The sequence below is a fragment of the Oryctolagus cuniculus genome, chromosome X (assembly GCF_051225735.1).
Source record: "Oryctolagus cuniculus isolate XC-2025 breed Fujian yellow rabbit chromosome X, ASM5122573v1, whole genome shotgun sequence".
Taxonomy (NCBI): domain Eukaryota; kingdom Metazoa; phylum Chordata; class Mammalia; order Lagomorpha; family Leporidae; genus Oryctolagus; species Oryctolagus cuniculus.
In genome coordinates, this window is record NC_142888.1 from 47,800,337 (window position 1) to 47,821,775 (window position 21,439).

At 40.2% G+C, this 21,439-nt stretch overlaps 1 protein-coding gene across 3 annotated transcripts in view; it reads right to left on the bottom strand.

Annotated features, from left to right (window-relative positions):
* The window catches only part of OPHN1 (oligophrenin 1), a 360,994-nt gene that overhangs the window by 68,996 nt on the left and 270,559 nt on the right, over positions 1-21,439 (bottom strand). For all 3 annotated transcript variants that reach the window (XM_051827157.3, XM_089324107.1, XM_089324108.1), the window contains 2 exons: positions 6,739-6,823; positions 89-147 (listed from right to left, as the gene is read on the bottom strand). In XM_051827157.3, the coding sequence (XP_051683117.3) occupies positions 89-147; positions 6,739-6,823 (144 nt within the window). The remainder of the gene's footprint in view (positions 1-88; positions 148-6,738; positions 6,824-21,439) is intronic.

The window sequence follows — 21,439 nt, forward strand, 5'->3', positions numbered from 1 at the left end:
TTTCCCTCCGGCAGCATGCTAGGCTTATTGCTATAAACCTTACTAAGAAACCAGAACAACACAATTAACTAGTAACATCGATACTTACTGGCAGCAGAGACCAGCTCTTTGTGAAGCCTATAGGTCATGACAGGTTCAGAAAGATTCCTGAAATTAATGAAGACTGTAAGTTCCTTTTGGGAAGGAGTAGCCAGGCCTTGGATCCTCAGATCTGTGGGCAGTGAGGCTGAAGCTTCTGAGCCCCACAGCTTACTGTGACTACATACATTTTTCTCATCACTTGATGTTTTGTCAGGAGAATCCAAGTTGCTAGTAATTCAACATAACATCTGCGAAGGTATGGGCTGACGCTTCTAGCAAGGTCTCCAATTAGCTTCCAGAAGTGAAAGGAGGCACAAACCAGTTCTGCAAAATTCTAAATTGATTCCGCTCTGAACACTACCATGGATCCCTTACAATTTGATAGTTCTTAGAATTTCCAAAGTGCTTTTGCTTCTGTCCTCGTATTTGGTGAGGTAGAGCCATTATTCAAATTCCCATTTAACGGAAGAGAAAAATGAGGATCAAATACATTTAGTCAAGAAACATTGACTGGACACCTACTTGTGCCCGACATTGTCAGGTATTGAGAATCCACAGATGAGTATGACATAGCCCACACTTCCATTATTAAGTCTAGTCAAAGCAGATCCCATATATAAAACCTACAATGCAGTGGGACAAGTGTGATAATAACATAAAAGTATATGGCAGGTGGCTCAGAGGATGGAAGTAATCTACTACTACTACTACTACTACTAGTACTACTACTAATGATAATCATAGCACACTGTATTGTTCTAAGTGATTCACATGCATAACTTCATATAAACTTCATGGAAATTGTTATCTCTACTTTAAAGATGAGGAAACTGAGGCACAGTAGAATCTAAAAACTCATCCAAGATTAAACAGCTAATAAGTGGCAGGGTCAGGTAGTCTATATCCAGAGTCCACGCTATATGGTCACTATGCTATACTGTCTGCCTCGGTTACTGCTGTTGTAATCCAGACAAGAGATGAAATAAAGACCTAAACAGAAATAGCGGACACAGAGATAGAAAGAAAAGGTGAATAGAATGCTTTTAAAGATGCTAAAGGGCTGGCGCCGCAGCTCACTAGGCTAATCCTCCGCCTTGCGGTACCAGCACACCGGGTTCTAGTCCCGGTCAGGGCGCCGGATTCTGTCCCGGTTGCCCCTCTTCCAGGCCAGCTCTCTGCTGTGGCCAGGGAGTGCAGTGGAGGATGGCCCAAGTGCTTGGGCCCTGCACCCCATGGGAGACCAGGGATAAGTACCTGGCTCCTGCCATCGGATCAGCGTGGTGCGCTGGCCGCAGTGTGCTGGCCACGGCGGCCATTGGAGGGTGAACCAACGGCAAAGGAAGACCTTTCTCTCTGTCTCTCTCACTGTCCACTCCGCCTGTCAAAAAATAAAAAAATTAAAAAATTAAAAAAAAAAAGATGCTAAAGACAGAATTGCCTCACTGAATGGGTATGACAGGAAGGGACAAAGTGAACTGGCTTAGGTGAAATGACTAGGAGGGAAGTAGAGATGCTCAATCAGAGGGTCTCAGGGTTCAGAAGGAGAGACGACTATGAAGAAATGGATGGGGCCGGCACCGTGGTGCAGCGGATTAAGCTGTAGCCTGCAATGCTGGCATCCCATACGAGTACCAATTCAAGTCCTGGCTGTTCCACTTCCAAACTAGCTCTCTGCTAATGTGCCTGGGAAAGCAGTGGAAGATGGCCTGAGTACTGGAGCTTCTGCACTCATGTGGCAGAACTGTATGGAGATGAAGGCTCCAGGCGTTGGCCTGGTCTAGCCCCAGCCATTACAGCTACTTGGGGAGTGCACCAACAGATGGATGACCTCTTTCTTTCTGTATTGGTTTCTGTAAATCTGCCTTTCAAGTAAATAAATAAATCTACAAGGGAAACAAAAGTAGGTGCAGGGCCCTTCTAGTTCTGAAAATCAGATATGTGAATTATGAAATTAGAAGGGTGGTAAAAACCATGAGAAGAGGTGACACTGCTTTGGCAGAAATGGGCCAAACTGGCAGGCAAATGGCTTCATGAGACCTTATGGCATTTCTTGTTTGTCCAGCACAGCATTTAAAAATGAAATGGAATTGAACCAGTGACCAAGATATGAAAAATCAGATATTCCCTACAAAAATGGATAGGTCTCACCTCTGCTGAGAAATGGGTAGATCTAGCTCCACTGGTCCAACGTGGTTATCCGTGGAAATAACGAATTCTACTGTTTATATATAAACAAAGGTCTGCCGTGTAACTACAGGTCCAATATGTGATGTGTTTAATATGAAAATAGTCTCCTCCATTTATTTGCATTTCCTGGCCCGTGTAAATACATGAGTTTTCCTTCCCTGTAGTTTGGTGACAAGAGAATGATGCTCTAGCAAATGCCAAGCAGACAGCCCATAAAGGGCACTGCAGAAAGTGGCTAAAGAGGTAAGAGAAAAACCAAAACAAGTGATAAGCAAAACCCAAGAGGACAAAGTTTCCTGGATGGCTTGGTAACAGTTTCAAATGCTGCAAAAAAAGGTCAAGCAAGGTAAAGACTGACAATTTCTCTTTGTGTGCAACATTGAGGGAGTCAGTGGTGACCTTGGTAAGAGCAGTTCAAGGGAACAAAAGGAGTGAGAGTCAGTTTACAATGAGATAAGAGTAAACAGCAAAGGCGTGGGGGAGCAATTAACAAGTACAGGCAGGGAGTATATGTCTTGTTACAAATGCTTACTTGAGAAGGAGTGAAGTATCTCACTAGACAATCTTACCTGAGCTCTGGGCTCAAATCACCTATATGGTCAATAAACCCCAAGATTTTATCTCAAGCCCAGAACTCATCACTGAGTTTCAGACCTATATATCCAATTACCTGCTTATCATAGTCTCCTAATTTCTTCAAAGGCAGCCAAGGGGCCGGCACTGTGGTGCATTGGGTTAAAGCCCTGGCCTGCAGCATCGGTATCCCACATGGGCACCGGTTCGAGTCCTGGCTGCTCCAATTCTGATCCAACTCTCTGCTATGGCCTGGGAAAGCAGTAGAAGATGGCCCAAGTGCCTGGGCCCCTGTACCCATGTGGGAGACCCAGAAAAAGATCCTGACTCCTGGCTTTGGATCATCTCAGCTCTGGCCATTGTGGTCATTTGGGGAGTGAACCAGCAGATGGAAACCCTCCTCCCCTCTCTGGCTCTACCTCTCTCTATAACTGTCTTTCAAATAAATAAAATAAATATTTTTTAAAAAGGCAGCCAAAGTTGACTTATTCAAAACTCAACTTACTGTCTCCATCAAATGTAGTCTTCTCATGTTTCTCAAATCTATAAATTCATGACTGTCATTTGGTTATATGAGCCACAAACAAGAATGTCAACCCTTCATTTCTCTCCCTCTTTCTCAAACCCAATTCATCAATATCACTTCCTATATGTCCTCAATATGTTTATTTCTACCAATCTCCATTGTTAACCATGAGTCTAAGCGCGAACATCATCTCTTGCCTGCACAAAACCAACAGCCTGCTCATTGCCTTTTACCTCTGTTTTGTGTTCCTCTAATCTAATCTCTATACCATTTTAATGAAAAACACAAATCATTTTTTTTTGACAGGCAGAGGTGCACAGTGTGAGAGAGAGACAGAAAGAAAGGTCTTCCTTTCCGTTGGTTCACTCCCCTAATGGCCGCTAGGAACGGTGCGCTGCAGCCAGTGCACAGCGCCGATCTGAAGCCAGGAGCCAGGTGCTTCTCCTGGTCTCCCACACGGGTGCAGGGCCCAAGCACCTGAGCCATCCTCCACTGCACTCCCGGGACACAGCAGAGAGCTGGACTGGAAGAGGAGCAACCAGGACAGAATCCGGCGCCCCGACCGGGACTAGAACCCGGTGTGCCGGCGCCGCAGGCGGAGGATTAGCCTAGTGAGCCGTGGCGCTGGCCGAAAAACACAAATCATATCATGTAATATGCTGCTTAAAATCCTTCAATATATTTTCACTCTTTTTAAGACAAATTCAGGCCAGCACCGCGGCTCACTAGGCTAATCCTCCACCTGCGGCGCCGGCACACCGGGTTCTAGTCCCGGTCAGGGCGCCGGATTCTGTCCCAGTTGCTCCTCTTCCAGTCCAGCTCTCTGCTGTGTCCTGGCAGTGCAGTGGAGGATGACCCAAGTCCTTGGGCCCTGCACCCGTGTGGGAGACCAGGAGAAGCACCTGGCTCCTGGCTTTGGATCAGCATGGTGCGCTGGCCGCAGCAGCCATTGCGGGGTGAACCAATGGAAAAAGGAAGACCTTTCTCTTTGTCTCTCTCTCTCACTGTCCACTCTGCCTGTCAAAAAAAAAAAAAATTCAGACCCTCATTTTTAATAAGTCAATTAGGTCCAGCACGATGTGGCTTCTACAGAGCTCCCCCTCATTCTCTTTATTCAATATTCCACCAGGTTAGGTCTTCCTATTAAATGTACTCATACCACGTTATACCTTTCCTTCGGATCATTTATTACATTTTGTTACATCTGTAAGGTTATTGTCCTCTTTCTGTTCATACCCCCACCCCAGTCCCTATTAGACCATAATTTCTTTAAAGTCAGAGACTATATCTCCTTACAACTACATGCCTACTGCTTAGCATCCAGTTTGGCATAAAGGAGGTTGGTACTCAGGAAATTTTTATTGAATGATTTAGTGATTTAGAGGTATGCAATTCTGGGGCATATTTATATACAGAGAGAAAAGAACCAGTTTTTATTTGAATATTTATTTATTTTCTTATTTCAGAGGCAGAGAGAGAGAGAGAGAGAGAGAGATGGATCTCTAGCCAGTGGTTCATTGCAAATTCCCGTAACAACCAAAGCTGGGCCATGCCAAAGTTTGGGAGCTGGGAACTGAATCCAGGTCTCCCAAGTGGCTGGCAGGAACCTGACTACTTGAACAATTATTGTTACCTCCCGTATCAGCATTAGTCTACATTAGCAGGAAGCTAGAGTAAGCTAGAGTAGGAGTTTGAGTCAGGAATCAAACCCAGATATACCAGTGTGGAATTCAGGCATCTTAACTGCCATCTTAACCATTTAGGTTAAAGGCTTACCCCAAGATTCAGCTTACTGAGAAAGGTTAAAGAGGCAGGAGACAGAGGAGATGATTTTTTGAGTACTTTCTGGAAATGTTGAAGACAAGGAGTGATTTAGGTACTTAAAACACAAATGGACACCCACTCTGAAAACACTGACATCCCAGAGAAATCTAAAGTGTTGACTGTCAGTTTACAGCCAAGCTCCACGTATGAGTATCTCAGGGAAAAGCATCCCTTATTGGGGATGTTGCCCACTCACAGTTTTGGGCACAATCTTCCTTTCACAAAAGGTCTACCTTGTTTATTACAAGATGAGGTACGAATGAAGTAATGTGAGAAAGGCCTTAACTTATATACATATTTGAATTTTTTTACTCCTCTGAAGGAGACCAGAGACATAGAATCACTTGCTCCCACAATTCTCATTACCCTGAGTCTTCTAAATTGTTCCCTGTCTTCACTAAATTGCCCAAGCAAAGTCCACAGTCCTTGGATGTAGGGGAAGAAGATGTCAGAGACAGTTAGGTTCAAATAATACTAGCTGTGACTACGGATATTACTTAGTGGGACAAGAGGTGCATCTCAGTTTCCTCATCTGTATAATGGCACCTACAGTACAGTTATTAGGAGAGAAGAGACAATAGTACTGTCTATGTGAGCAACTAGCACAGGGCCTGGCAAAGAATAAACCCTCTAATAATTGTTCCTTTGTTCTTTAGCAAACGCATCATGAATACTACCAGTAAAAAGAACATTCGTGTTTACATAAAACTAAGATAATACTATAGCAGAAAGCTGTTTAACAGTAATATCTGAGACTCAATCTATTTTTAGATTAGTAATATTGAGTTTAAGTATCTTAATGCCTAAAGAGCACATCAGTTGAAAATAAGACATTTTTATACAAAATATGGTATCTACTATGGGACACAGAAAATGCTAAGAAATGAATGGGTATAAAATATGCACATTGTGTGTGTATATATATGTAATATATGCCTCAAACATTTTTTTCATAATATAAAATTTTACCAACAAACTGAACAATACATTCATCATCATTGTGCATCCCCAAATTTTCTGGTATGTTAACTTTTTTCATACTGCTGCCACTTCATTTACCTCCAAAATTTTTTATGGTTGTGTTTTCTTGTCTTTATTTCCATTATATAGATTAAGGCATGATATCACAAACACATACACACTCCAACACATGATATTTTTTTCCAAATGCAATTTGATGTCTCCAAATTTTTGTAATCCACTAAAACATGTTAACAATGCTGAATTGTAAAAAGTCATGATTTTACTTAGTGAACCCATTATGACAATCTATCTTTAAAGCGCAAACCTTCAAATATTTCAAATGCATGATTTTTAAAATAGCTTAAAAGATTTTTTCAATAATAATTTATATGCTCCTTTTGCTTAAATTCTCAGATTCATTAAAAGTCTGACAATGAATTCTTCTTCAACAGAAATTCTCTTCATTCTTTTTCTTTACCAATCATACTTAACCTCCTGAAACTATGACCATATTAATTCCAATCAGCACTCAGAATCATTTAATCAAGCATGAAAATCAAAGTCCCAAATTAAAGCAGGCATACCTGAGGTAGAATTTCAAGGAGCTGGTGATTGTCTTAATGTCCCAGTCACTATTATGAAAATCGACATCTCCTGGGCATTTGGGATCTATTGAGAAAAGTAAATAAGAAAGAAAAGTTAATATTTACGACCTTTCAAAGGAAAAGTACATGATCCCATTGTGTCTCATTGTGTATGTGTAAGACGCTGATAAGATTTAACTTGAGTAATGGATATATCACTTTTGATAACTCCGCAATAAACATTATTTCAACAAAATATTTGCAGAATTGAAAACTTGGGACTTTTTAAAAGCTGGTTACTCTTTCCAGTTTTCAAGAAACCAGAACATTACAAAATTGAGTTTTCTGGTGTTTCCCTTGCATTCTGGTCTGGCATGTGAGGACCTTGTAAGTCATCTGTCCATTCACAGAAGAAAAAAGCTGAATAAACTGAAAGTCAACTCTCCCTTGATCCATCAGCAAACTGAGGTCATACACCAAACTACTGCCCCCAAAGCTGAGGAAACAGAAAATACAGAGAATCAAAACACACTGGAGCAGAAGCAAGGGAGCAGAAAACCCCTTGGGAACCAGTTGCCCCAAGAGGAAAACCTAATTCATAATTGACAAACTGTTAGTGGCTCAATACATATAAATTTGAGGGTTAAAAATTCCAGGGGAATGGTATAGCCTTGGGGGATTCCCACACTATTGTAAATTTTAGCTTCAAGAGCTCTTTTAGATTCTCACAATAAAAATCTGAGAAATCCCTTCCATGCTTCAAGGAGGGACAGAAGGCAAGCAAGTAGCCATTTTAAAGCACATCCTTGAGCCTTCTCTTCTCTTTAGTAAGGCCTACCCTAAAGAGAAACTATTTTTCCCAACCCCCAACTTACTACAGTCTTATCAGAAACTAAATTACCTAGGTGAAGGGAAATAGTCAACTCTAGACCCAGCTAGGTGGGGAAAATCAAAACAAAACTGAGAGATCACAGGGCAACGGCACATCTCACTAAAAGACAAGCTCATAATCACAGGAGGACTGACACACCCCTCCCACCATCTTATCTCTACATCAGAAGAGCTTCCTTATAATAACAAGGAAATATGACTAAAAGAACTATGCTTCTCAGATGATAAATATTTAAGAAGTCTCAAAAGAGATAAAAACAAGGAAACCAGGAAGAAATTTAACTTTTATCACCTACAGTTACAACAAATGGTAAACAGAAGCAGATAAAACATAACATGTCACACTAAAGAGCTGTGTACTTCAGCCCCTTTTATCCATTTTATCATGTCTGGCTTGCAACAAATAATTAAAAGGTATACTGGAAGACAGAAAACAGTTTGCAGAGGCACAGCAAATATCAGAATGAGAGTCAGATATGACAGAGATGTTGGAACTATCAATCTAGCAATTTAAAACAACTATGATTCATATGCTAAGGGATATAATAAATAAAATGACAACATAAAATAGGAGATAGAAAATATAAGGAGAGATGAAAACTCTAAGAATCAAAAACAAACTCTAGAAACTAAAACACCATAAGAGAAGTGAAGAATGTGTTTGATGAACTCATCAGTAGACTGCGCACAGCTGAGGAAGCAATCAATGCGTCTGAAGATCTCTCAATAAAAGTTCCAAAACAGAAATGCAAAGAAAAAAAAAAAGAAAAAGAACAGAATATCTGAGAACTGTGGGACATATATGTGATGGGATTATTAGGAGAGGAAAAATAACCAGGAAAAGAGGAAATATTTGTAGTAATAATGACAGCATTTCTGAAAATTAATCATAAAAAATCAAACCACAGATTCAAGAAGCAAAGAGGAAAAAGAAGCAGGGCATAGAGCAAAAAAATCTATCCAGCACTTGGCTAATCCTCTGCCTGCGGCACCAGCAGCCCATATGGACGCCAGGTTCTAGTCCCAGCTGCTCCTCTTCCAGTCTAGCTCTCTGCTGTGGCCCGGGAGGGCAGTGGAGGATGGCCCAAGTCCTTGGGCCCCTGCCCCCACATAGGAGACCAGGAAGAAGGACCTGGCTCCTGACTTTGGATCAGCACAGCGCTGGCCGTAGTGGCCATTTGTGGAGTGAACCAACGGAAGGAAGACCTTTCTCTCTGTCTCTCCCTCTCACTGTCTATAACTCTACCTGTCAAATAAAAAAAATTTAAAAAAAAGGAAAAAAAAAAGAAAATCATCAAACCACAAAGGAAGATGGCAAGAGAGGAAGAGAGGAAGAAAGAATCTATAGGTGAACCGAAAACAATGAACAAAAATAGCGATAGTAAGTCCTTACTTACCAATAATTACAGATAGTCCCCAATTTAAAATGGCTTAACAACTTTTTAAGTTTACAATGGTATGAAATGCGATATACATTCATAGATATTCAAAATTTTCAATATTGATCATTTCCTGGGCTAGCAACATGCAGGATGATACTCTCTCACACTTGGTGGCAGCAGCGGTGAGTGGCTGCTCCCAATCAGCCACCCAATCATGAGTATAAACAGCCACAACTAGACAGCACACTACACTGCTAAGCTGTAGTTTTGTAAGGAATATTAAATGCACTTTTGACTTATGATATTTTCAATGTAAGATGGGTGTAGGCCCACTGTAAGTCAAGAAGCATCAGTACTTTGAAAATAAATGGATTAAATTATTTACTCAAAAGTCATCAAGTGGCTAGATGGATTTTTAAAAAGACTCAAGAATATGTTGCCTACAAGAAATTCTCTTCACCTCTCATGACACAGATTGAAAAGGAAGGGATGGAAAAAGAAATTGCAAGCAGTTGGAAAAAAAAAGATTGGGGGTAGTTTTGTTTATATAAGACAAAATGAGAATTTAAGACAAAAACTTTAAAAGAGACCACATAAATCATTATAGAATAATAAGGGGTACCAATTCAACAAGAACTTATAACAATTATAAATATATACATAACTCCCCAACATTAGAACAATTAAAACTATAATGCAAACATTAGCAGATGTAAAGTGATGGACTCCAATGCAGCAACAGTAGGATACTCCAATACTCCATTTTTAACACTGGACAGATCATCTAGTTAGAAAACAAATAAGAAGGGGCAAGTGTTTAGCCTATTACTTAACATGCTCAGACTATGAATACCTGGGTTTCATATCCAATTCTGGCTTCTGAGTCCAGGGTCCTACTAACACACACTATGAATAGCATTGGCTCAAGTAATTGAGTTCCTGCCATCTACATGGAAAGCATGATTGAGTTTCCAGCTCTCAGCGTTGGCCTCAGCTGTTGCAGGCACTTGGAGAATGAACCAGTGCAGGGGAGCTATCTCTGAAAATCTGTCTCTCTGCCTCACAAATATTTAAAAAAAAACAATAATGAAACATTAGACTTCAACTATACTTTAGAATAAATAGACATAAAATATATTTATAAAACATTTTATTCAATAATAGAATACACATTCTTCTCAAGTGCATTTGGAACATTCTCTACAATAAATCATATGTTAAGACACAAAACAAGTTTAAAAATTTAATATTCAAATCAAGTATCTTTTCTGCACACAATAGCATGAAACTAGAAAGCAATAATAAGAATAATCTTGGAAAACTCACAAATATGCAGAATCTAAACAACATGCTCCTTAACAGTCACTTATCAAAGCAAAAATTAAAAGGTAAATTTTGGGGCCAGGGCTGTGGCATAGCAGGTTAAGCTGCCACCTGCCGTGCCAGCATCCTATATGGGCACCAGGTCAAGTCCTGGCTGCTCTACTTCTGATCCAGCTTCCTGCTGATGGCCTGGCAAAGCAGTAGAAGATGGCCCCAGTCCTTGGGCCCCTGTATCTGCATGGGAGACCCAGAAGAAGCTCCTGGCTCCTGGCTTTGGATTGGCCCAGCTCCAGCAGTTGCAGCCATTTGGGGAGTGCACACAGCAGATGGAAGACTGACTCTCTCTCTCTCTCTCTCTCTCTCTCATTTCCTCCCCTTCTCTCCCTCTCTTTCTCTCTCCCTCCCTCCCTCCAATATTTTTTCTGCAATTTAAAAAAATAAAAATTCAATATACTATCATGATAAAAAAATTCTCAACAAATTACAAATAGAAGGAATATACCTTAACACAATAGAGGTCAAATATGACAAATGCACAGCTAACATCATATTCAATGATGACATGCTGAAAAGTTTTCCTCTAAGATCAAGAACAAGACAAGAACACCAATTTTTACTGCTTCTATTCAATGTTGTACTAGAAGTCAAAGCCAGAGCAATAGGCAAGGAAAATAAATAAAAGGCATCCACATAGAAATGAAGAGGTTAACCTTGCTGTTTGCTGATGATATGATTTGAGATATAGAAAACTCTAAAGAGCCCACCAGCAAACTGTCAGAATTGATAAATGAACTCAGTACAGTTGTAGGGTACAAAATCAACAACAACAAAAACCCAACAATGTTTTTATACAGTAACAACAAAATATCTGACAAAAAATTAAGAGAACAATTTCATTTACAACAGTATAAAAAATAAAATACTTAGGAGTAAATTTCATCCAGGAAGTGAAAGGTCTGTACAATGAAAACTATAAAACACTTTGATTAGATAAATTGAAGATGACACAAGTAAATGGAAAGATATTGAATTTTCATGGGCTAATATTGTTAAAATATCCACACTACTGAAAACAAGCTAGAGATTCAGTGCAAATTCTATCAAAATTCCAATGGGATTTATCACATAAATGTAAAAACAACCCTAAAATTCTTATGGAACCACAAAAGACCTCAAATAACCAAGGCAATCTTGAACAAAAAGAAATAAAACATGAAGTTGAAAGGTATCACACTCTCTGGTTTCAAAATACATTACAGGGGCCTACGCTGTGGCACAGTGGGTTAACGCCCTGGCCTGAAGCGCCAGCATCCCATATGAATGCCGGTTCTAGTCCTGGCTGCTCCTCTTCCCATCCAGCTCTCTGCTATGGCCTGAAAAAGCAGTAGAGGATGGCCCAAGTCCTTGGGCCCCTGCACCCACATGGGAGACACGGAGGAAGCTCCTGGCTCCTGGCTTTGGATCGGTGCAGCTCTGGCCTTTGTGGCCATCTGGGGAGTGAACCAGCGGATGGAAGAGCTTTGTCTCTTTCTCTCTGCCTCTCTCTGTAACTCTATCTTTCAAATAAATAAAAACAAAAAAATCTTTAAAAAATATATTACAAAGCTACTGTAATTAAACAGCATAAAAAAACAGGCATATTGACCAGTCGGACAGGAAAGAAAGCTCAGAAATAAAACCAATTATTTATTATCAATTGATTTTCAACATAGGTTCCCATAACACACAAATGAGAAAACACTTTCTCTCCGATAAATCGTGTTGGGAATATAGCCCATCCACGCAAAGAAGAAGAAAATTAGATCCTTATTTCATACCCACAAAAATCAACACAAAATGGATTAAAGATCCAGAACTACAAAACTTCTAGAAGAAAACAGAAGAAATCCTGCATGCCATCAGTCTGGGCAATGATTTCTTGAATAGGACTCCAAAAGTACCAGGAACAAAGGCAAAAAGAGATATATGAGAGTGCATTGAAGTGAAAAGCTTCTGTGCTTCAATGGAAACAATGTAGTGATCAGACAACTCATGGATTAGGAGATAGTATCTGCAAAGAGTACATCTGACAAGGGCTAATATTCAAAATATATAAGGAATTCAAACAACTCAATAGCAAGGAAACAACTCAATTTAAAACTGGGTAAAAATCTGAACAGGTATTTTTCAAAAAAAAAAAAGTTTCCTTGAGTGGCCAACAGCTCTGCCCTTTACTAGCTATATAAACTTGGACAAATAACTTAACTTCAGCCTAATCTCCTCATCTGTGAAATGGAGGTAATATATCATGAGAGTTTAATGTCATTTAATGAGTAAATATTAGTAAAAGGTAATAGGCCACAAAAATCTGGAATATTAAAAATATATTCAATAAAATCTAAATCTCATACCTTATTCTTGCTGTCATCTTCCATCACAAAAGTATAATACAAATATTCATAAGGCATTGTACTTTGAACTTAAAAGGAAGAATGCATGCTGAATTTCTATATGATGCATTAAATTTTAACGTTATATTTACTATTAAAAATAAAAATTTCCAAAGCACAAACTCAATATGCTTCTCTATTTACTTAGATGGTCTTTGTCTCAATAATTCCCTAAATTTGTATAGTTATTGAATATTTTTATTAAATTTTTTCCTGAATATTTGAAGTCGGTATTGTAAATGCTGCCTTTATTTGAATTTTATGTTCTATTTGTGATTAGAATTTACAGATAAAATGGAGATTTACATATTAGTATTTAAAAAACTGATGGTAAGGGGCCAGCGCTGTGGCGTAGTGGGTAAAGCTGCCGCCTGTAGTGCTGGCATCCTATATGGGCACCGGTTCAAGTCCCAGCTGCTCCACTTCTATCTAGCTCTCTGCTATGAGCAGGGAGAGCAGTAAAGGATGGCCTAGGTCCTGGGGCCCCTGCACCCACGTGGAAGACCTGGAAGAAGCTCCTGGCTCCTGGCTTCGGATCAACGCAGCTCCAGCCATTGCAGCCAATTGGGGAGTGAAGCAGCAGATGGAAGACCTCTCTCTCTCTCTGACTCACCTTCTCTCTCTGTGTAACTCTGACTATCTAATAAATAAATAAATCTTAAAAGAAAATTGATGGTGAACATGTATAAGAAAAAATGCTCAACATCTCTAATCATGAGGGAAATACAAATTGAGACCAAAATGAGATATTATTCCACATGTTAGAATAGCTATTATCAAAAAGATGAATGACAATAAGTGTTGAAAAAGTTGTGAAGAGAAGGGAACTCTTGCGTGTGTTGGTAGGAATGTAAATTTAGTACAACTATTTTAGAAAATAGTATGATGCCCCTTGAAAAACTAAAAATAGGGGCCAGCATTGTGGCATAGCAGGATACACCACTGCCTGTGATGCTGGCATCCCATATGGGCACTGGACCAAGACCTGGCTGCTCTACTTCCAATACAGCTCACTGCCAATGCACCTGGGAAAGCGACAGAAGATGTCCCAAGTACTTCAACCCTTGTCACCTATGAGGAAGTCCCAGATGGAGCTCCTGGCTGCTGGCATCAGCTGGCCTGGATCTGGCCATTGCAGCCATTTGGGGAGTAATCTCTCTCGTGCTCTCTCTCTCTCTCTCTCTCTCTGTGTGTGTGTGTGTATCTCGGTCTGTATGTATGAACTCTTTCTATAACACTGCCTTCAAATAAAATAAATCTCTTTAAAAAACTAAAAATAGAATTATGGTATGAGGTCATAAACCTTCTTCTAGCTATAAATCTAAAGCAATTGAAATCAGTATGTCTAAGAGACTTTGGTACTCCATGATCATCGCAGCATTATTCACAATCGCCAAGATCAATCTATGTGTCCATCATCAGATGAATAGATAAGGAACATGTCTCACACTCACACACACATACATACACACATAGCATACAGCCTTCATGAACGAAATTCAGGGGCTGGCACTGTGGCGCAGCAGGTTAAAGCCCTGGCCTGAAGCGCCGGCATCCCATATGGGTGCCTGTTCTAGTCCTGATTACTCCTCTTCCTATCCAGCTCTCTGCTATGGCCTGGGATAGCAGTGGAAGATGGCCCAGGTCCTTGGGCCCCTGCACCCACGTGGGAGACCCGGAGAAAGCTCCTGGCTTCAGATCAGTGCAGCTGATAAAAATAAATCTAAAAAAAAAAATGAAATTCAGTCCTTTACAACAATATGGATGATCCTAGAGGAATCTGTTTAGTGAAGTAAGTGTGGCACAGAAAGACAAATACTTTATGGTCTCACTTATATATGAAATCTTAAAAAGATGAACTCACAAATACAGAATATAACAGTGGTTACCAGAGGCTGGGAAGTTGTTATTACAGCAACATGCTGTGGTAATGTATTATACTAGATAGTGAATACAGACAATAGTAATGTATTATATATTTCATGGTTTCTAAAAGCATAATTTTTAATATTCTCACCACAAAAAATGAAGCTGCAAAAGTGATAGTTATATTAATGATTTTGCCTGAATCTCTCTATAATCTATACACAAATCAAAACATTAATATACATATGTAATTATTATTTTTCTAAAATTTACAAAGGTGCCAGTGTTGTGATGCACCAGATTTAGCTACCACCAGTATCCCGTATCAAAGTGCCAGTTCAAGTCCTGGCTGTTCTGCTTCCAATCCAGTTCCCTGATAACATGCCTGGGAAAGTTGCAGGTGATAATCCAAGTACTATGAACCCCTGCCACCTGTGTGGGAGATATAGCGGGAGTTCTGAGCTGCTGGCTTTGGCCTGGCCCAGACTTAGCTGTTGCGACCACTTGATGAGTGAACCAGTGATTGGATAGACAAAGTCTCTGTCTCTCCCTCTCACCCGCTCTCCCGCTCTCCCGCTCTCCCTCTCTCCCTCTCTCCCTCTCTCCCACTCTCTCTCATTCCCCTCAGCTCCATGTTGCCTTTCAAATACACTCATACATACATACATACATACATAAATATTTAAAAAATAAATAGAAGAAAAAGAAAATAAGGCTAACTTGGAATTCTGTACCCATTAAAATTATCATTTAAAAGTGAAGGAGAAACACTTTCTAAGATAAACAAAAATTGAGGGATTTGTCACTAGAAGACCTGTCTGGCAAGAAATGTTAGAAGTTTTTCGCTGGAATTGTGGCATAGCAGGTAAAGCCATCTCCTGCAATGCCAGCATCCCATGTGGGTGCTGGTTCATGTCCTGGCTGCTCCAATTCTAATCTAACTCCCTGCTAATATGCCTGGGAAATCAGCAGAAGGTGGCCCAAGTGTTTGGGCCCCTGTACCTAAGTGGGAGACAAGAAAGAAGCTCCTGGCTCCTGGCTTAAGCCTGGCCCAGCCCTGGTCATTGTGGCCATTTGGGGAGTGAATCAGTGGATGGAATATCTTTCTCTCTCTCTCTCTTTCCATAACTCTTTCAAATAAAAAAAATACTTTTAAAAGTTATGCAGAGAGAAGGAAAATGATATAGGCTAATAACTTGGATCTGCATAAAAGAAAATAAGAAAATAAATGATAGCAAAATAATACCCTTTATTTCTCTTATTTTCAGTTGATCTAACTGTCTAGGCTACAAAATAGTAACAGAAACAGTGTCTTCAGTGATGGTAGATTATGGATAAGTGAAATGCAAGCCATCAGTGTTTTCAGGGATGAGTGGAAGGGACTGAGTAACAAATAGCAAGAGCTCTTATATACCAGTGTTTTCCAACCTACAGAATATGGATGACTTTTATTTCAATGATTATGTTTTTTGTTCTTCCTCATATGTGGCAGCTAAAAAAAAATCCCTCAATCTGGAAACAAAACTGTGATTACTGGAGCCTGGGAAGTGTGAGAGGATAGAGGGAGTTTGGATCATGGGAACCAAATCAGACTTTGATTGGAGAAGTAAGTTCCTGGAGTTACACAGCATGGGAGTGGGCAGGGGGAAACTAGAGGAACAAATAGAAAAACAAGCCCCAAGCCTGCAATCATAAAGTAATATCAAGGAAGGGTAAATATGGATTGCCCTGCTTTGCTCAGTACACATTCTATACATGCATCGAAATGTCACACTGTAGCCCACAAACATGTATTAACAGCATTTTTAAAAAGAATTCTAATTGCTTATTAAGAAAGCTGGGCTTATAGTACATATTCATTTATGTACTGTGTGATTACAGGAATAATATAATGTGCTCTGTAAACTCAGGAAAAATAACCAGTACTTTAAAATTGCATTCATAAAGCCATAATTAGCATTTGAAATTGTTTTAGGAACATTCTCGGGTGAGGCAAAATAACCAATGAATCTGTTTTGAAACTTCAATAAATAACAATATAAGTGGTATACAGGCACAGTGTGAAAATTATAAATATGGTTTAAGAATGACTGAAGTTTGGGTAAACTAGACTTGAAGGTAGGGGGAAAAGTTAGGAGATCACAGCAATACTCTGAATGAGAGATAATGAAAGTCTAATGCAGGAGTTGAGAACAGAGCATGGAGTAGCTTTTTAAAACAGCTTGGAGGGATCAGTGCTGTGGCGCAGAGGATTAAAGCCTTGGCCTGAAGCACTGGCATTCCATATAGGCACTGGTTCTAGTACCAGCTGTTTCACTTCTGATCCAGCTCTCTGCTATGGCCTGGGAAAGCAGTAGAAGATGGCTGAGTCCTTGGGTCCCTTCACCCACATGGGAGACCTGGAAGAAGCTCCTGGCTTCAGGTTGTGGCCATCTGCGGAGTGAAGCAGCAGATGGAAGACCTCTCTCTCTGTCTCTACCTCTCTAACTCTTTCAAATAAATAATATAAATATTTTAAAAAAACAGCTAGGAGACAAAATTGATCAGACTTGGCTGATTAAACATCAGGTTCATAGGTAAGAAAAAAAACAAAGATAACTTCCATATTTCTGTGTAAAAATCTAAATTGACAGTGGTCAATCAAGATAGGGAAACCAGAAGAGGAACATTTTCGTTTTTGTTGGATGTTAAGCTTTGTTTTGGTATTATGGACTGAGTGGAAAGAAGATAAATGGCTTCAGTTTTAGACATGTGGATTTTGAGAGATGTGTAAGGTCTCTGGATAGAGATGGAAGGGCATCAAGAAGACTGGGCTGGAGATAGAAATGAGGGGGCCATCAGCATACGCATACTCATAGGAAGAATATGAAGAGAAGTCTGTAGGCAAATTCTAGGAACATCTAAGGAATAAGTAGGGAAAGGAAATCTGAGAAGGAGGCTGGGAAGGAGAGCAGAAGAGAAAGAAGATAATGTGTTAGAGAAATCTATGGAGGCAAGAATGGCAAGGTCATGTTCAGTGTCAGAAAGAGCAGAGTTCAAGTAACAGAAATACTGAGAAATGCTTATCAAAGCAAGGGGAAAAGCGAAGCTGAAGTAGACTGAGGAGTGAAAATCTGAGGAAAAGGATCAGTGTAGAAGAGCTGTTCTGACACTTTAATGGGCATAGGAGTCACTTGAGGATCTTGCTACAATGTAAATTCTGATTCAGTATATATGAAGTGGGGCTAGAAATTATACAATTCCACCAAGCTCATTGGTTAGGCTGATGCATCTGGTTCCCAGGTCACACTTTGGAAAGCTATGGGTGAAGACTACACTTTGTAGAGGATTGTCTGGAACAGGATAGAGCAGAATAGTTAAAGGGGCATGTAAGGTCAAAGTGGATTTTTTTTTTTTTACACTCAGACGTGAGGAATGTCATAAGCCGTGAGGAGAGTCACTAAGGATGAGACAGTTAAAATACAGATTAAGAAGATAGTTTATACTGCAATATCCCTGAAGAAAAAGGAAGGATAGCATCAACAGCACATCTAAATGAATTAGTCCTGGGGCCAGTGCTATGGTGTAGTGGGTAAAGCTGCTGCATGCAATGCCACCATCCCATATGGGTGCCGGTTTGAGTCCCGGCTGCTCCACTTCCTATCCAGCTCTCTGCTATGGCCTGGGAAAGCAGTGGAAGATGGCCCAAGTGCTTGGGCTCATGCACCCGCGTGGGAGACCCGGAAGAAGCTCCTGGCTCCTGTCTTCAGATGGTGTAGCACTTGCTCTGGCCATTGCGGCCAGCTGGGGAGTGAACCAGCACATGGGAGACTTCTCTTTCTCTGTCTCTCCTTCTCTCTGTGTGTAACTCTTTCAAATAAATAAATCTTTCAAAAAACAAAAAATAAATAAATTAGTCCAGATCAGGAGGAAGGATGTTTATGATTCCAAGACTACAGAGAAGAATAAACAATGGCTACAGATACAAGCAAGGAATTTCATACCTTATGGCCTAGATTAATTGGTTTGAGATTGGAAGACTAAAGTACTTATTAACCAAATGGGTATGGTAATTTCCCCCACAAAAGCATAAGAAACAAAAAAATTAATATTAGGGATACAATATTTGTAAGTGTACATTCATTATTTTAGATTTCTTTTTATTTAAAAGATAGAATTACAGAGAGAGGTAGAGAGAAAGAGAAAGGTCTTCTATCTGCTAGTTTACTCCCCAAATGGCTGCAATGGCCAAAGCTGAGCTGATCCAAAGCCAGGAGCGACGAGATTCTTCTGGGTCTCCCAGGTGGGTACGGGGACCCAAGGACTTGGGCCATCATCTGCTGCTTTCCCAGGCCATAGCAGAGAGCTAGATCAGAAGAGGAGCTGCTGGGACTAGAACCGGTGCCCATATGGGATGCCGGCACTTCAGGCCAGGGTGTTAATCCACTGTGCCACAGCGCTGGCCCCAGTGCATTCATTATTATATTATTAGAGAAGCCAATAGACTTGGATCTAAAAACCAGGAGCAATGTAATTGCTATAAAACGCAATATCTATTCCATGGAATGTATTTCACAAGATGCTCCACTTTTACTTTCCTTGAATGCAATCTATATTTCCCTAACAATGTCTAGATTACCAGGCACCCTACTTGGTGCCACTACTGTGCATACTTGCTTGCTACTCACTACACAGAGTGTCTCACAGCTTCTCTGTACACCTGATACTTTCTCCCAGCAGAGTACTCAGCACACCATAGGTGGAGTCCATCCTTTTGGAATAAGGAAAGGCAAGGAATTCCTGGTTCTAAGAACCGACATTTCAACTACTGGAATTATAAAAAAAAATCTTATGTAAATTGATAATTGTTTTATTCTGAAGCATATTACAGCCTTCACTGAGTAAAATCTTGCTCCTGCTCAAGGTCTATTCCATTCTCAGTGGAAGCAGAGTCATCAGCAATCCAGCCACGCATTCCATTCAGGATCTTTAATTTTCTTAAGGGGTTGTCCACACTGATTTTAGTCCAGTTGATTGTAAAGCATATGAGTCTACATTTAACTGACAAGATAATGATTTCTGCAACCTAATTACTTCTCAAAGAATGACAATTGCAACTTTATGTTGCCTAATTCTTTCATAAGAATTCAATTATTCATTCATTCATTTGAAAGGAGGAGAAAGAGAGAGAGAGAAAGAGACAGAGAGATCTGCTGGTTCACGCCCTAAATGGTCACAACAGCCAGGTCTGAGCCAGGCCAAAGCCAGAAGCCAGGAGCTCCACCCAAGTCTCCAATGTGGGTAGCAGGGACCCAAGCACTTGATCTTCCCAGGAACATTAGCAGGAAGCTGGATTGGAGGCACAGCAGCCAGGTCAAACCAGCATTCACAAGTGGGATGCTGGCATCACAAGTGGTAGTTTAAACCACTGTGCCACAATGCTGGCCCCTTGCCTAATTCTCCTACATATCTTTGTGACAAGACAGTCTCTGTGGAGTATTACCTGAAAAATATGCAGTCTGTTTACTCCTCTAGGTTAGTAACTGGGAAGCATTCTTTTCCACCCATACTCTCCCTCTGAAACCACAGTTCACCACAGCAGTGATTATTACAATAATATTTACCTTTTTCCCAATACATTTGGACCTGAAAATTTTTTCTAAGAGCACACACAAATATCTTACAAACAAAAAGTTTATTTCCTGTTCGACTATAATTCAATAGAAAGAACAAATGAAAAGTTATTAAGTCTAGAAAATGTCAGCGTAGTTCCATAGAAGGGAAACCCAGTGATGAATCAGAATACAGCCAGCCCTCTGAAAAAGCACTCTGAGAAATAAAAGACTTAGAACTTTGCTGTAATTGTCAATATGACTGAAAAGTGGCTGTAATGAAATACAAATCATAACGAAGTATGAACATTATTCCTAGTTTAGAAATAAAAGAACACTTCCCTAACTTAATAATAATATATAGTGATATGCTGGTAAGTGATTAATGACTAGGTCAGCACGAGGAAGAGGGCAACCTTGATTTGTAGGATTTGTCATTTCTGTGTTATGAATAATCCCACTTTGGCTGTTTCCAACTGGTCAACATGATGCCAATGGACTTGAATTGAGAAAAAATATACATCATTAGGTCCTGTAAGCTAGTCTGAGTTGCCTCTAATACACCACTATGTCTGTCTCAAATGATCAGCTGATAATCACAATCAACAGTGAAACACTAGAATCTTAGGTTGGAAGCCATAAAATATGCCTGCTATCAGGCATTACTATTTGTTATTATTTATATCATTACTCTTCATTGGGTCAGAGTGTCTAAAACCATAATTCTCAAATCTAGCCTCCAGAAACATCTGGGATGCTTTTTTTAAATGACAATACGTAGACTCCATTTATATTTGTTAAATCAGAATCATTGGAGATGAGGCTTGATAGTCTTTTTCAAAACTTTACAGGTAGGGGCCAGCGCTGTGGCGTAGCAGGTAAAGCTGCCACCTGCAGTGCCAGCATCCCATATGGGCACCGGTTCAAATCCCGGCTGCTCCACTTCCCATCCAGCTCTCTGCTATGGCCTGGGAAAGCAATACAAGATGGCCCAAGTCCTTGGGTCCCTGCACTAGTGTGGGAAACCCAGGAAACTCCTAGCTCCTGGCTTCGTATCAGCTCAGCTCCAGTGGTTGCAGCCATCTGGGGAGTGAACCAGTGGATGGAAGACCTCTCTCTCTCCCTCCCTCCCTCCCTCCCTTCCTTTCTCTCTCTGACTCTATGTAACTTTCCCTTTCAAATAAATATTTGGAAAAAAAAAAAAAAAACTCTCCAGGTG